The 13,271-nt window shown below is 42.0% G+C and overlaps 1 protein-coding gene across 15 annotated transcripts in view; it reads left to right on the top strand.

The window, feature by feature from the left end:
* LOC107221613 overlaps window positions 1-13,271 on the top strand; it is a 200,643-nt gene that overhangs the window by 61,171 nt on the left and 126,201 nt on the right. For all 15 annotated transcript variants that reach the window (XM_046743620.1, XM_046743628.1, XM_046743621.1 and 12 more), the window contains one exon: window positions 5,151-5,338. In XM_046743620.1, the coding sequence (XP_046599576.1) occupies window positions 5,151-5,338 (188 nt within the window). The remainder of the gene's footprint in view (window positions 1-5,150; window positions 5,339-13,271) is intronic.

Genomic DNA, 13,271 nt, shown 5'->3' on the forward strand with positions numbered 1-13,271 from the left:
ACTCGCTATCTAGTTTATATACATATTTTGCCGGTACGCGGCGTCTCACAAGCGTTTGAAAAATTGTGTAAACTTTCGAAGAAACTTTCACACTTGTTAGCGGTATGTACGTATTTACATGAAAGCTCTGCGCGGAAATAAGGAGCAGAAAATAAACGGAAGCGGAGGAAGCGTCACAAAGAGAAAAAAACAAAAAACAAAATACAAAAGAGAAGAAAAAGAAAAAAAGAAAGGAGAAACGTAAAATTAAAAAAATATGCGAATCGCAGGGAATTTCAGCGGAAAAGTAAATTATAACGCGATGCAGGCACGACGGTGGTTTAAGGTGGTGCTGGTTGGTCGTTCGTACAGCGTCGTATGGATGCGTACGTGTAGTAGAGGAACAGTCGATGCATGGCGGGCGGGAATTGTTTGTTTGTAGTTCCCAGTAAAATTAGTTTCGGGTTATACACGTATAGCTGCAGGAATGGGAAAAGGACCGTTGGCGCCAGGGAGAACGAGCCACATGTCGAAGCTATGGTATTTCTCTTATTGCGTTATTTCGAGATGTTTTCTGTCCCGTTTCCTCGCCGCCGCCCGCCGCGGTTTTGCCTCGCCTAGGCATGTATATATTTCTGTGTAGAAGTGTACAAGCAATACGATATCTATGTATGTCGTATACGTGCGTCGGTCGTAACGAAGATTTGTCCCTGTGCAGTTGCGGCACTCTCTGACTCTCTCTCTCTCTCTCTCTCTCTCTCTCTCTCTCTCTCTCTCTCTCTCTCTCTCTCTCTCTCTCTCTCTCTCTCTCTCTTTCCCTCTCTTTGCATTTTACAATCTCCGGCACCCCGCCACAGTCTCCACAGGATATGACGTAGAGCCCGGACTGTCTTTGTACAAACCTGAACTTAGAAGAAGCGTACAGTACACGTATTCTGCAGTATTATTCTACAGGGGCGTTTTGCCATTCCTCCTACATTTATACGAGGAAAGTTCCTCACCGCGAATTACTTTTCCGCGATGGTGAAAATTTTGCAGTGAGCAAAAAACAAAAATTGCAAAAACGAATGAATGAAGAAGATAAAAACGAGAATAAACAATCATAAAAAAATAGAAAAAAAACAATAGTTGGGCGAAATTGTGTACCGGTGTTACGTATTATACGTATGTGTACAATGTATGCGTATTCACGTTATACGTACACAACTACACCGAAACTTATCATTTCTGTTCCGTCGGTCGTTTCGCTACGTGTACGGTATATATTCGTTCCTCTTTTGTTTCACCCGTTGCTCTGTTCACTTCCTCTCTTCCGTTTCTCATCGCGTGCAGCCTCCCCTTTCGGTTCACGCGTTTATTCCTACACATACCTATGGGTACTATTATAGTTTCATTACGGCATGAGGAACCGGGACGTAGTTCATCGCGTCGGGAAGGTAGGGAACAAGGCTTACACCTCTCTTTGTGAGAATTGTCGAGAGAGGAAGAGTGAGAGAGATGGTTGGGGGAATGTCTGCCGCCTGCGTGGGTGAGGATGCGTGGTGTGCGGAAACGTAAACTGACTGACGCGAGATGCCGTCACGGTACAATAGCGACTGATAATAGTACTTTGAAAGTGGTGGGAGGCTGCACACGCTGCTTGAATTTGCACGCGTGGTGTGTACTTTATCAAAGCAAGCGCTGAGCCGATACAGCGATACCGGCGCTGGTTCATCGTCCGGCAAACTTAATCAGCACCTTAGAACACCTGATCATCGTGCAGCCGAGGGTATTTGATTTGTCTACGGCAGAGGAATTTTCTCACCAAATGCAATACGAATCTTATCGTTTATAGGTATCGCAATATCCCGTCGTCGTTGTAAGAAATAACGTTGAGAAATTTTAATAAAATTTTTTTGGCTTAAATTTACCTGCAACGCGTGTCGAAAGTCAGTTTAACTCGCCGCGGATAATCGCAAGTCATTGCACGGAGGAAGAGTTTTAGCTACGCTGAATCAAGGACGAACGAATCAAAGTTTACCTGTAAATTATATGTAGGTATATAGACTGTTGAGATTTGATTTGATTTGAGAGAGAGATAGAGAGAGAGAGATTTCTTTGATGACCTATCTTCCTGCGATGGGCACGCTTGCAGTAACTACGAAAATTTGGCCATTGTGCACAATTTTGCGGCTGGGCTTGATCAGGCGACGTTGTTTTTTAATCTCCCTGACCGGAAGATCCAGACTGCCTGTTCGGTGCGTCGCTGACTTGGCTATATCCAGCCAACACTTTTGTTGGTTTCTTCACCTCTCTGTCTTGTTCTTCCGGCACCTCTCATACGTAACTTAGATGCGGAGACTTTATCTCTGGGCGAAATATGTATCGTGTATAAATATTTTTTTCGTGCGGAGGGGGATCACCTTGTAACATATATGTTTATACTCATCTTCTGGATTACGGATAGCACGTATGCGTTGAAGGGTGTGGTATACTCGCGAGTGTCGTATATGCACGTCTAAGTTATAGACAGAGGCATCGTACGTACAGGGGTGTGTGGATGCGAAGGCATGCGGCCCCCGCGACGGGCAGGTGTAGGTACTATATTTATATGTGGCGTGCTTGAAGGCGTGAACATGTGGAAGATGGCGCTACAAAATACCCGGAATATGGGGTATAAAGCGTGGGGAAATTCTTACGAGTTACATGCGCTTGATGCCTGTTTGTTGTTTTCTTTCTGCCATTCCTCCGCCTCGAGTTTTGTCGCCTTTTCTTCTTAACTTATTTCTTTTTGCTCTTTTCGTTTTTCGTCGCCGTCTTCTTCTTCTTCTTCTTCTTCTTCTTCTTCTTCTTCTTCTTCTTCTTCTTCTTCTTCTTCTTCATTCTGTGATATTTTTCTTATTTTTATCACGCGGAGCTCTCGATTTACTCCCAGTGTCGATTGTACCTCTTGAATTATCCAAGAACGAAACAGTTACTCTGGAAAACGCTGCTCGAATTTCAACCGCACGTGTAATACATTTTTATCGATATTATGCTGCAGTTTGAACGCCCCGTTGTCCACATTCAACTTGTTTAACTTTGCAACTTCATAGCTCCGGATGACGTTACTCCTTCAGGACATCATTATATGTTACAGGTAGAAAATTTTACCAAGGATATCGAATGGCTGCAGGATGCAGCGACACACGATGGTATCGAAAATTTTCATACCGATTCTTGTTTTCCCCTCTTTTGTACGTCGCGCAACAAACATCTTCGCCGCAGCTTTCGTTTTTACTCGCAAATCTTTTCCCTGTTATAAATCATATAGGCTCAGTTTTCATACCAAGTAATCCGGACAGGGGATGTGAGGTACGCGTAAAACGATCTTCGTCACGCCCAATTGAATTTCGTAAGCCGACCGAAAAGTTGGCAAGAACAAGGACCAATGCAGGTTGGCACACGCGGAAATCGTTTCCTCCCCTGACATCTCCCACCCTTCGGGATCTCGCGTCCTGTGCTCGAGGCGCGTACTCGAAACTCTAACTCCAAACTCCAAGGGATCACCGCGTAGTCTCCCTTATCCCTCTGCACCACTCGCACTTTGAATACAAACGACTGCATGGCGGTGGAATAAAACTCTGCAAAGTGCAGCACGCTCTGCGCCTCGAAACAATCGGGTTTCGTCCGGCGTTATAATGGCCGAGTAGAGATACACAAGGATGACCGCGTAATAACCTACTGCGAGACAAACGGCTGCCGGAGCTATCGTGACGGGACGAGAGCGTGAGCGACTATAAAACGTAGCCTTTTTCACCGTATCGTAAAACTGATCTTGGTTTTTTTTTTTAAATTTTTTTTCTTCCCATCATTCACACTGCGGTTGGTTTTTACCGTCGAAGCAGCGCGAACGAAAAGCCACGAAAGTGTCGACTCCCTGACTCCTCGCAATACGGACCTGCATCTGTAATAAATTATGTTTTATTTCGCGTTGATTTTAGGATGGCTCGAAGTTGTACGAAGATTGCAGGTTCGGTTTGATTACAAGATCTTTCTCACAGATATTTCTCTGTCTTTGATGCTGTTGTGTAAACTTTGAACCGCGTGCGATCCGTCTCGCAACTAGCTAGACGTACAGTTGTATAGACAATATACATGTATAGGTATGAAAGAAAGAGTTCATCCCAATTTTGACTCCCTTATTCCCGTTCCCTGCTTTTTACCTTTCTCCTCCTCCCTTCTCTCGTCGACCTTGTTTTCATTTCACCTTTCCAAGATTGCTTCGAGTTTTACTTCCTTTGCAAACCTTTTGGAAATATAACGAGCCATGTTCCTTTTTTCCGGAGACGCGGAGGAGAAAAAGGAAAAAAGAAAAATAGAACGAGGGAAAATAAAAAAAAGAGAAGCAGGAGGGAAAATTATTTATAAAAATTCGAAATAACAACGGTCTTCGTAACGCGATCTTTAGCCGCAAGTGGTTTATATTATCTAAAAGCATAATTAGTAGAATTTGTAGACTGTGAGTTGTATGCGTGTGCATCGATGCTACAGCTTGCAGTGACAATCGCGCGTAAAGTGTGAGGCAAAAAGCGTGATACAGACTGTATATTTGCGGAGAGGCGGTTGCGGCGCCGGTTTAATTTTGTGTTAATACCGAGATTGTCGTTTGTACAACGCGCGCGTTTTGCGTTCCACTTGCCTATTCATTCCACGGTGAAGAGTTTTTATTCCACTCCCCTTTCCCTCATTGCGGTTTGTATTTCTTTTTCTTCTCGTTTTTCATTTTTTTTTTTTTTTTTTTTTTGCTAATTAATCTGGAGCTATCAGGACTTTGCTACAGTGGCGCGCGATGAGGGGGGAGGAATCAGGTCGATGGAAAATGGGGGAAAACAACAGCGATGCGGAGGGGAGTTGTCATTTGTATAACGTCATCGAGTCGGCGTGTATACGGGTTTTATCTTTTCGGGTTAAGGGATCGAGCACCGATGAAACTACCGCAGGTTGACCAAAAATGAAGAGGACATTACCGCCTAAGAGCTTTCAGGCGGATTTTTCGGTTTTGAATCCAAAAGTTTCTGCATCGATTCTTCGAAATTTTCAGGAGTTTGATTGATTTATTAGTATGATGCCTTGGACAAATGAAATTTTATTCGATATATGTGTCTGTTAATTACAAAGCGGAGAACTTACACTGGCTATTATTATTTTAGGTCCCGTTTATCCTCGAGGCACGACATCCGATAGCTTCAGAGGAAGAAATTTCACAAGCTTATCAGACGTCGGTGAACATGGTGATAATGATTTGCCAGTGTTTGAACCCACGGCTGCGGCCGTCAGCGCGTTGGAAGGACAAACCGTTTATCTGCCCTGTCGAGTTAGAAATCTCGGCGACAAAGTGGTGAGCGCATTTTGTTGTTTTTTTTTTTTTTTAAATATTTTTCCCCCCTTTTTTCCTTCAATCATATTTTATACCTACCTACTTTGTTTGCCATTTCGCATTGTTACGATCGAATTTTAGCCAGACGATGTATGGCGAAAGAAGAGAAAATTGCGACATTGTTGACGATGAGATTCGATTACAATTTGCATTTGCTGGGTGAAAATTGAATCGTATTATAGCTACCGGGTGTCGGTAACTCTGAACGACTTACGTAAGCGTGCGTTTGCCGTTACGCAAAGCAACGTTGTTGCGGATCCCATGCAAGAATGGACGTAACGCGTGGTAATTTGGGTACATCTGTGATTTGAGCGACAATTCCATTTCATTAGAAATTCAATTAAATATCCTTTCTCCTCTGTACCGTGTTATTTATACGGCGTGTGGCGCGCGTGTAGCTATATGGCAGTTCTTGCCGTATTTTTTTCTTATCACATTTTTTCCCCACTGCATTATGCAACCACTCGCGATTCGCCTTACATTATTTCACATCACACCTTGCGTCTTTTGTCTTGAACTATTTTCTTTCTTTTTCATTATTTTCGCACCGCGACTATTCGAAGCTAGTTTTGCTGTGCGTGATGTCAGATACAGCGGTGTAACAAGCTGAAAAAAATGAGAGGGACATGGAAAGAGCGGAGAGAGAAAGAGAGAGTGAGAGAGAGAGAGAAAGTGGATAGAAAATGCTGAGACGACGACGCCGAGAACAACACTAGAATAACGCGAATTATATTATATATTTTCAAGTTAAATTTCTGTACCGAGGAAAAACTTTTCGTAAACGCGCAATCTTACCCATCCCTGCTTATACTTAGGGTAAACTTTTTGAAGAGAGGCCAAAGCATAATATGCAGGGCTGAGAAAAGTGTCAGAAAGTTTGTCGGGTCTTTATTAAATATAATTCACCCCATTGGAAGGAGAAGTAAAATGCTGGAAATTCGAACCGTAGGTTTGAAGTTGAATTGAATAATTTAAGAATGAAGGACAAACGAAGATTAAGTTGGTTATGTCTGGTTTGAATATATGTGTTAGAAAATTAGGAGAACGTACAAAAAAAATTTAGAACATTGTAATGCAATTATTCGTGCGTAATATATGCAGAGACGGTGAAAGGAGATTTTTTGCCAATCTATGAAAAAAAAGGGTGTAAGTCGAGTCACTCCCCTTTCTTATTCCGCATCCCTTAAATCGTCGGTCAGGTGTGAAATGCAATACAAAAAAAAAAAAAGAAAGCATATACGAGTGTCTCAATTTTCACTCTATTTTTCATGTACAGCTTTACACGTGCACAGTAGGTGCTTACAAGTTTGAAGGAATGCTTAAAAAAGAAAGGAAAAAATGTTGAATTTTCATTCGAAACTTCGATAAACGAGTAAAATGTTCCCCTCGTATAATAATATGCGTGTGCGTAGGGATTTAATAAAATTGAACTATTTTTATCTTCCGTACACCTGCCTGCTCTCCGCGTTTTCTCTCCGTCGCCCTTTTCACCCTTCCCGAGAATTGCAAAACATTCCGGTTGACGTGAAGAGTGAGGGATTGAAAAAACGTCGGCCTTCCCATTCCCGCAGCACGCGCCGCTCTCCGCCCCGCCATTCCTGAAGCACAGTTGGCCGTGCTTTGATCAGTTTTTAATCAAAGGTGCGAATTTGAGAACACCGAGTGGTTGTTGCGGAGGGTTCTTCACCGCTTGCGTCGCGTTTGCGACTGGGAATCATCGTTGCGGAACGATGCATCGACTGATGAAGAAGAAAAAAAGAAACAATTTCAAAAACATCGATATCTCGTTCTTGTTACAAGTCTCGTCCGTTGCGATGCGATTCTTGTATGCCATCCACCGCCGCGTGTCTTTATTTATCTATAAAAATTGATTGTTGTAAAGAATACCTGCATATTGTATAGTTTGTAACAAGAAATGAAAGGTGTGAGTCGTGGTTGTCGTTGCTTTCTTCTTTTATTCCGGAGAGAGTTGCTTTTATGAAAAGAAGAACGAAGATCCGTCCCGAAGAGAATCTTGGATCGGATTTGACGTGTCTTTCTAAAATTGAACATTTAATCTCTCTTGAATTTTCTGTTAATCGTAGTTCAGACTCTTCTTGTTAAATAAAAGATACAAAAAAAAGTACAAAGTTTGCAAATGACGATCGGCCGTTATCCGACATGTGAATAAAAAACAAAATAAAAATTTTTTTTTCACGCCAAATTTACGATCTGCATGCACGTGGCGAAAGCTTCGAAGCTTGCGAGGGCTGGTGTATCTCGCTGTTGAATATCATGTACCTACGTACGTGCCTCTATGCATAGGTATGTAGGTATAACGTAGATACAGGGCATTCCGATCATGTATAATTCATTCGTTGGTTATATATGAAACGTATCACCGTCGGGTATGCCTACGGTACAGAACGTCGGAGAGGAGAAAAATGCAGGCACTTATTACATCATCCTCGGAAGATCCCGAGGGTATATCGACGCCGACGCGGGGGGTGAACGAGCTTGCCGAGGGTCTGCACTTTTCTCGGCAAGGGGGGGAATAGACAACGATTCAACACTTTATCTGTCGCGGTGACTCACGACTCATTGAGTATGACTTGTTTGACCGCGAAATTACCCAATCGAATTACCTAAGGGCCATATAATTTACTAGTTAACGTCTCAAATAGCGAAAAGCAAGCAATTCTCGCGATGCATCGATAGTGTGGATAAATTGTTTAATTGTTTTGAAACCGGTTGTTGTTTATATCCTCGAGTCTAATCGTGCTTTGTGCTTCGGCTTACCCCTTTTTGATTTTGTTCACTTTGCATGGAGGTTGTTTATTCATTCGGATGTAACAGAATTTTGTCGATAATTCTCCACTTATTGTACGCTTGGAATGAAACGATTTTTTTTTCCACTTTGCGAATGCTTTGTGTACGATAACTTACAGCATTATTTTCTATGCGATACGCGTTTGCATAATTTTACTAAATATAAGTACACCTACTCAGCTTTTAGACGGTGTGAATTATTTCATTGGAAAAAAAGAAACAGTGCTTAACTACAGACGTATTATTTGGTTATCTTTCTGCGGGATTTCGTTCGAAAATAATTGCTCTTCGTTTTACCAAGGTGCTTACGTGTACGTAATATAGGTATACCTGAGTATGTACGTTGTACATATTAGATACATATACATTAACGCACACAAATTCTCGAGCACGAGATATCCAGAATTAAGCCAGTCTTCTCTCCTCCTGAGATAAGCCGGGTATAGTCGTGGCTCTCATAGTGACGCTATGGCTTCTCGCTAATTGATATCTCGAGGCGTTTAACGCTGTGATTGCCCTTATTAATATCAAGCGTCTCGTCCTCGCCGCTCTGATCACACAACGTTTTTCCACAAATTTCAAGCATAGCTGGGTATTCGAAGGTTCGACAAAAAATTATATATATACATGTATATATATTTATGAATATAAATTGAAAAAAAGAAAAATCAGCAAAAAAATATCAAGTCGTATCTCTTTGTGTAGTACGCTGGTGGACGCTTACTTTTTTTTCAATATTTCTGCAAATCCGAATGGGGCTAGACACATTTGACCGAGTCATCTGTCAAGTGTATAAAAAAGCTTGGGAATATACCCTCGGTGATATGTTGGTAGGAGGCTGGACTTTTGTAAGCCGTTGAAAAAAATCCCTTATCTTCGTTGTCCGGTTTCGGGGTGTTGGTTCAATGGAAAGTGAAAACGAGACCATCGCTATACGCGTCGTTGAAAATCGGTGAATGAATTTTCATCGAGGTGTAAGCGGATATTTTTAATATGTAACAATGTATTTTATGCTTGTAGATTATTTTGTTTTTTTTTTGTGCATGTCTACATGCCATTTCTTAACAACGCGCGTGAATTTCGCGATACTACGAATCGCATTGTGTAACGGTGATTTGGAAACAACTTCTCCGAAATTCATGCTCGGTTGTTGGATTTGTTGATTACACAGTATCGTGTACCTAATGAGCAATCCGATATAACCGTGGAAGCTGGATGTGATCTTATTACTAATCGAAAGCTTGTACGCATAACGCAGTTAGCCAATTCCGAGGAAATGTTTTTCTGCATTATCTTCAGCGCTTCTTTCCTCACGATAATCACAAAACTCGTCCAAGGAATTGTTGCGGAAAAAAGTACGTTAAGGAGTAGATTAAAAATGTATGGAAATAAGAATCAAGGCGAGGATGAAAAGCTTTCTTATCTTCAAACGTCACACTCACCGATTACAAGAGAGAGAGAGCGAGACAAGGGAAAAAATTAAATTAAACACAAATAAAAATTGTTTGCGAACTTTAATTTCGCTCAGGTACGTGGAAACAGCAGTTTTAGTTTCTGCGACGCAATTTATCGATGATGTAAAAAAATGTTTGCAAAATTGAACTTTTAGTCTTTGAGTGAAACAAAAGTTTGGCTAAATTGATATTTAAATAGAATGAAATTCGTCGTCATTTATTTATTTATTTTTTTGTTTTGTTTTGTTTTCTAGCTTTGTAATATCGTTATGTAAATATTATCTCTCTTTGCGATCGCTTTGAGAATGGATCAATTTGAAGAATCGCGCGGAGAGCGCCCGCTTCAATCTTTCCTGACCACTCGACGGAGTACGTATCACACATGACATAGGTACGAAACAATGACTATTAGGTATATATTGAAGGTATGTAGTCTTACATGCTCGAATAGATCCATATATACACAGGCCAATTCGCACGGCATCCACAGCTATCAGAGGACTGCACCGGAAGTTTAGATAAGAGCGAAACTTTCTGCGAAGACGTATCTCACCGCAGGGTACGACATACGGTGACATGCCTAAACACATGTCCATGGGTATGTATCGCACAAGTATACATCGTATATGTCGAATCGGCTATCCGTGCACCTGGTATACATACAATTTTACCCATTGACGTAAACCGGGGTTGCAACTGAGAACGATATCGAACGAAAGATCTGAAAGGTTAGAAATAATCTGATGAAAAACCTTTCATTCCGTGAAACGTTGCGAGGTAGTAGCCGCAACGGTACGCCTTTCAAGAGCTTATCGAGGCTTTTCGAATCTTTTTTCCCTTCACCCGTTCTCTTGTTTCTTTTTTCTATTTTTTGCCCGCTTTCTTCTCTCAAGTGTTGAAGTGTATTGTAGGTATATTATACTCGCTGCGCCCCTCGATCCGTACGTATCTTCTCGGGTCAGCATGGTGATTTTCCGCTGTTTGGTTTCAAATATTTGACAGAATTTTGACGAGAATTAAAAACCTTGTCTTTCTTGTTTCGCCGAGGCGTTGCGGTAAAACTTTAAGGCGATAACCATGCATGGGTTCGAAAAATGTACGTGGGATATACGATTTGAAATGTGGATTTATCGAGACGCGGTGTTCTTGCAGTTTTTTGTTGCTTTTTTATCGCTTCTTCTTTTTTTTTTTTTTTTTTTTCAACCCCTCGCTCTGTTTCTCTCCCGAGCCAGTGACGTGTGCACGACGAAAGTTGTGTAATTTTCGGATTTCTATACGTGATTTATGAACAAACCGATGCTGATTTCACCGAGGGGATTCCATTTGTCGATACCAGCTTCGTGTAAACAACTTGTAACACGTTCCAAGAGCCGGCCCAACCACACTGTCATCGGTTCAGCCTCGTGATACTTTTTACCTGCGTGGTTTCCGCGTGTGTTTGAACCAACTATTCGCCATGATTTCTATTTCATTTTTCCGCAACGGTATAATATTCACCTGTTACACGTTATCCGATTCATCGTAAAACGAAATATATGACGCGGCTGCTCACCGAGGAGCCGAACTAGCTGTTATGAAAAGTGGGAGAGGTTCGTGCTTCCACGTGTGAAACGATTTATTTCCAACAAATATTACCAGGGGAATAAAAAGAAAGTTCCTTTCGCGGTTGGGAAATTCTCGATGACGCGAGAAAATTCGGATCCGCGAATAACAAAGGTGAGGCGCTGGATCGCGTTTAACGTCTTTGAAAAAATTGCTGCATGCATCGAGAGTGCGCGAGATACGTTCATAAATAATACATGTACATGCATATGCATGTGTTGCGTGCCGCAGGAGCACTTCTGACCGGCTACTACATCCGTGATGATACAGCTCGAATGCATGGCGCGGAGGGTTGAGGAGGGTTAAAGCTGACGTTTTACCATGGTGGAGAATCAGGAGTCGGAGGGTTTCCTTCCTTCGGGATGCGCCGCTGGGCCGTGTAAATACCAAAAATTTACACGCCGTTTTACCACTGACCCTGGCGTATTACCATTGGCCATTGTCTCGCGAAAAATCGCTTAAATCCACCCGCGGCGTGCTCGCGAACTCATTTCTGGCCGAACCGCGAGGTTGTAAGCTCGAAATCGTCCTCGTAAAAATGTGTACGGAACGTTGTGGCGAAAACAATGGGAAACCTGGTCAGGGAGAGGTGGAGAGGTTGGGTTTGCCCTGCAACCTGCACGTTTACCTGCACGGAGGGCTAGGCGAGGAGAGGAGAGGAGAGGAGAGGAGAGGAGAGGAAATTTCTCTGCCCTTGCCACAGGCTGCGGCAAAGCTTCCCAATAAATATCGCCCGGCTTGTTATTAGCGTTTTAATTCAGCGCTTCGCGGTAACTTAATCCCGGGGAATCGGAAAAACGTCACAGAACCGCGCGAAACGGGAAATTCAAACCATAAATAATAAAATAATACCGCGTCATCGTTTGTAACTCTGTCTCGTAGATTTCCGCCCTGGTAGTGTATACATATTATACGTGTATATAATAGTGAGAATTGCAGACGTGTGCGTTTGTATGCCTGCGAATATATATCGGATATATGTATCCTCTCGATATTCCCTCAACACTGGAAGGCAAAGTGCTCGTGTCCGTATTGTCGAGGGAACGTTTCTCTTTAATTATTTTTTATTTATGCAAATCTCGGTGCCGACTTTGTTACTGTATTTTTATTTCCATCTCTGTAAAAAAGTGTACGCAGATAAATAAATCGTCCCTTAGCCGATTTGCGTCACCGGAAGTAGGTTTATCTTTCAACCGTGCGCATAATTCAAATTTGATTTTGCATCTGTGCGTATTTTCGGTTAGTGAAATGAAAAAGTTTCGCGTGTAATTCACGATGTAAAATCGAGGAAATAAAGCGGAAATGTCGAAGAAAATAAGACCTGAAACTCTTGAGCCGATCAGCCGAAGGATTGTAGCTAGTTAAATGACCATCGGTACGAGATGTTTATTCAAAATCGGCAAGGGTGCCATCCGGTTGATTCGATGGCCTCTTTTCTAGACGCCAAACAAGAGGGGGGAAAATAAAAGAGAAGGATATTAGATCGACGGCGGAAGAGGAAGAGCGAGAGAGAGAGAGAGAGAGAGAAACCGAGGACCTGATAAAATCTTGCGACAGTTCAATCGCTCGCAATATCGACTGAAAAGCACGTTTCTAGATTGGATGGGAAACTACTGTCGTTTATTCATAAAATGTGACTTATGAACGTTCTTTGTAATTAAAATTTCAACATCTCCTCCCGTCATCCAACTTCTCCACAACCGTGTAGCTGCAGAGCTACTCGCCATCTGTATATTTTACCGTATATTTTTCGTTGCACTGCGTTTTGTTTTGAAAAATTTTCTTTTCAAATCTTATGATTAATCATAATCACGGTGTCAATTTCGACGTGGACGAATATGATTTACGCTTTAAATCAAATGTTTGCGGTTTTCTTTTTCATCTTCTTTTTAATTCTTCGCTTGTGAAATTTGCGAAGTTTTAGCGTCAACAGTTGGCATGAATTCCTGACATTTTTTTCGATCGGAAAGTAAGAAGACAGTGAAAGAAATGTACAAAATCGTTACCCTTCCTTCTCTATCTGTTAGCCA

The sequence above is a fragment of the Neodiprion lecontei genome, chromosome 6 (assembly GCF_021901455.1).
Source record: "Neodiprion lecontei isolate iyNeoLeco1 chromosome 6, iyNeoLeco1.1, whole genome shotgun sequence".
Taxonomy (NCBI): domain Eukaryota; kingdom Metazoa; phylum Arthropoda; class Insecta; order Hymenoptera; family Diprionidae; genus Neodiprion; species Neodiprion lecontei.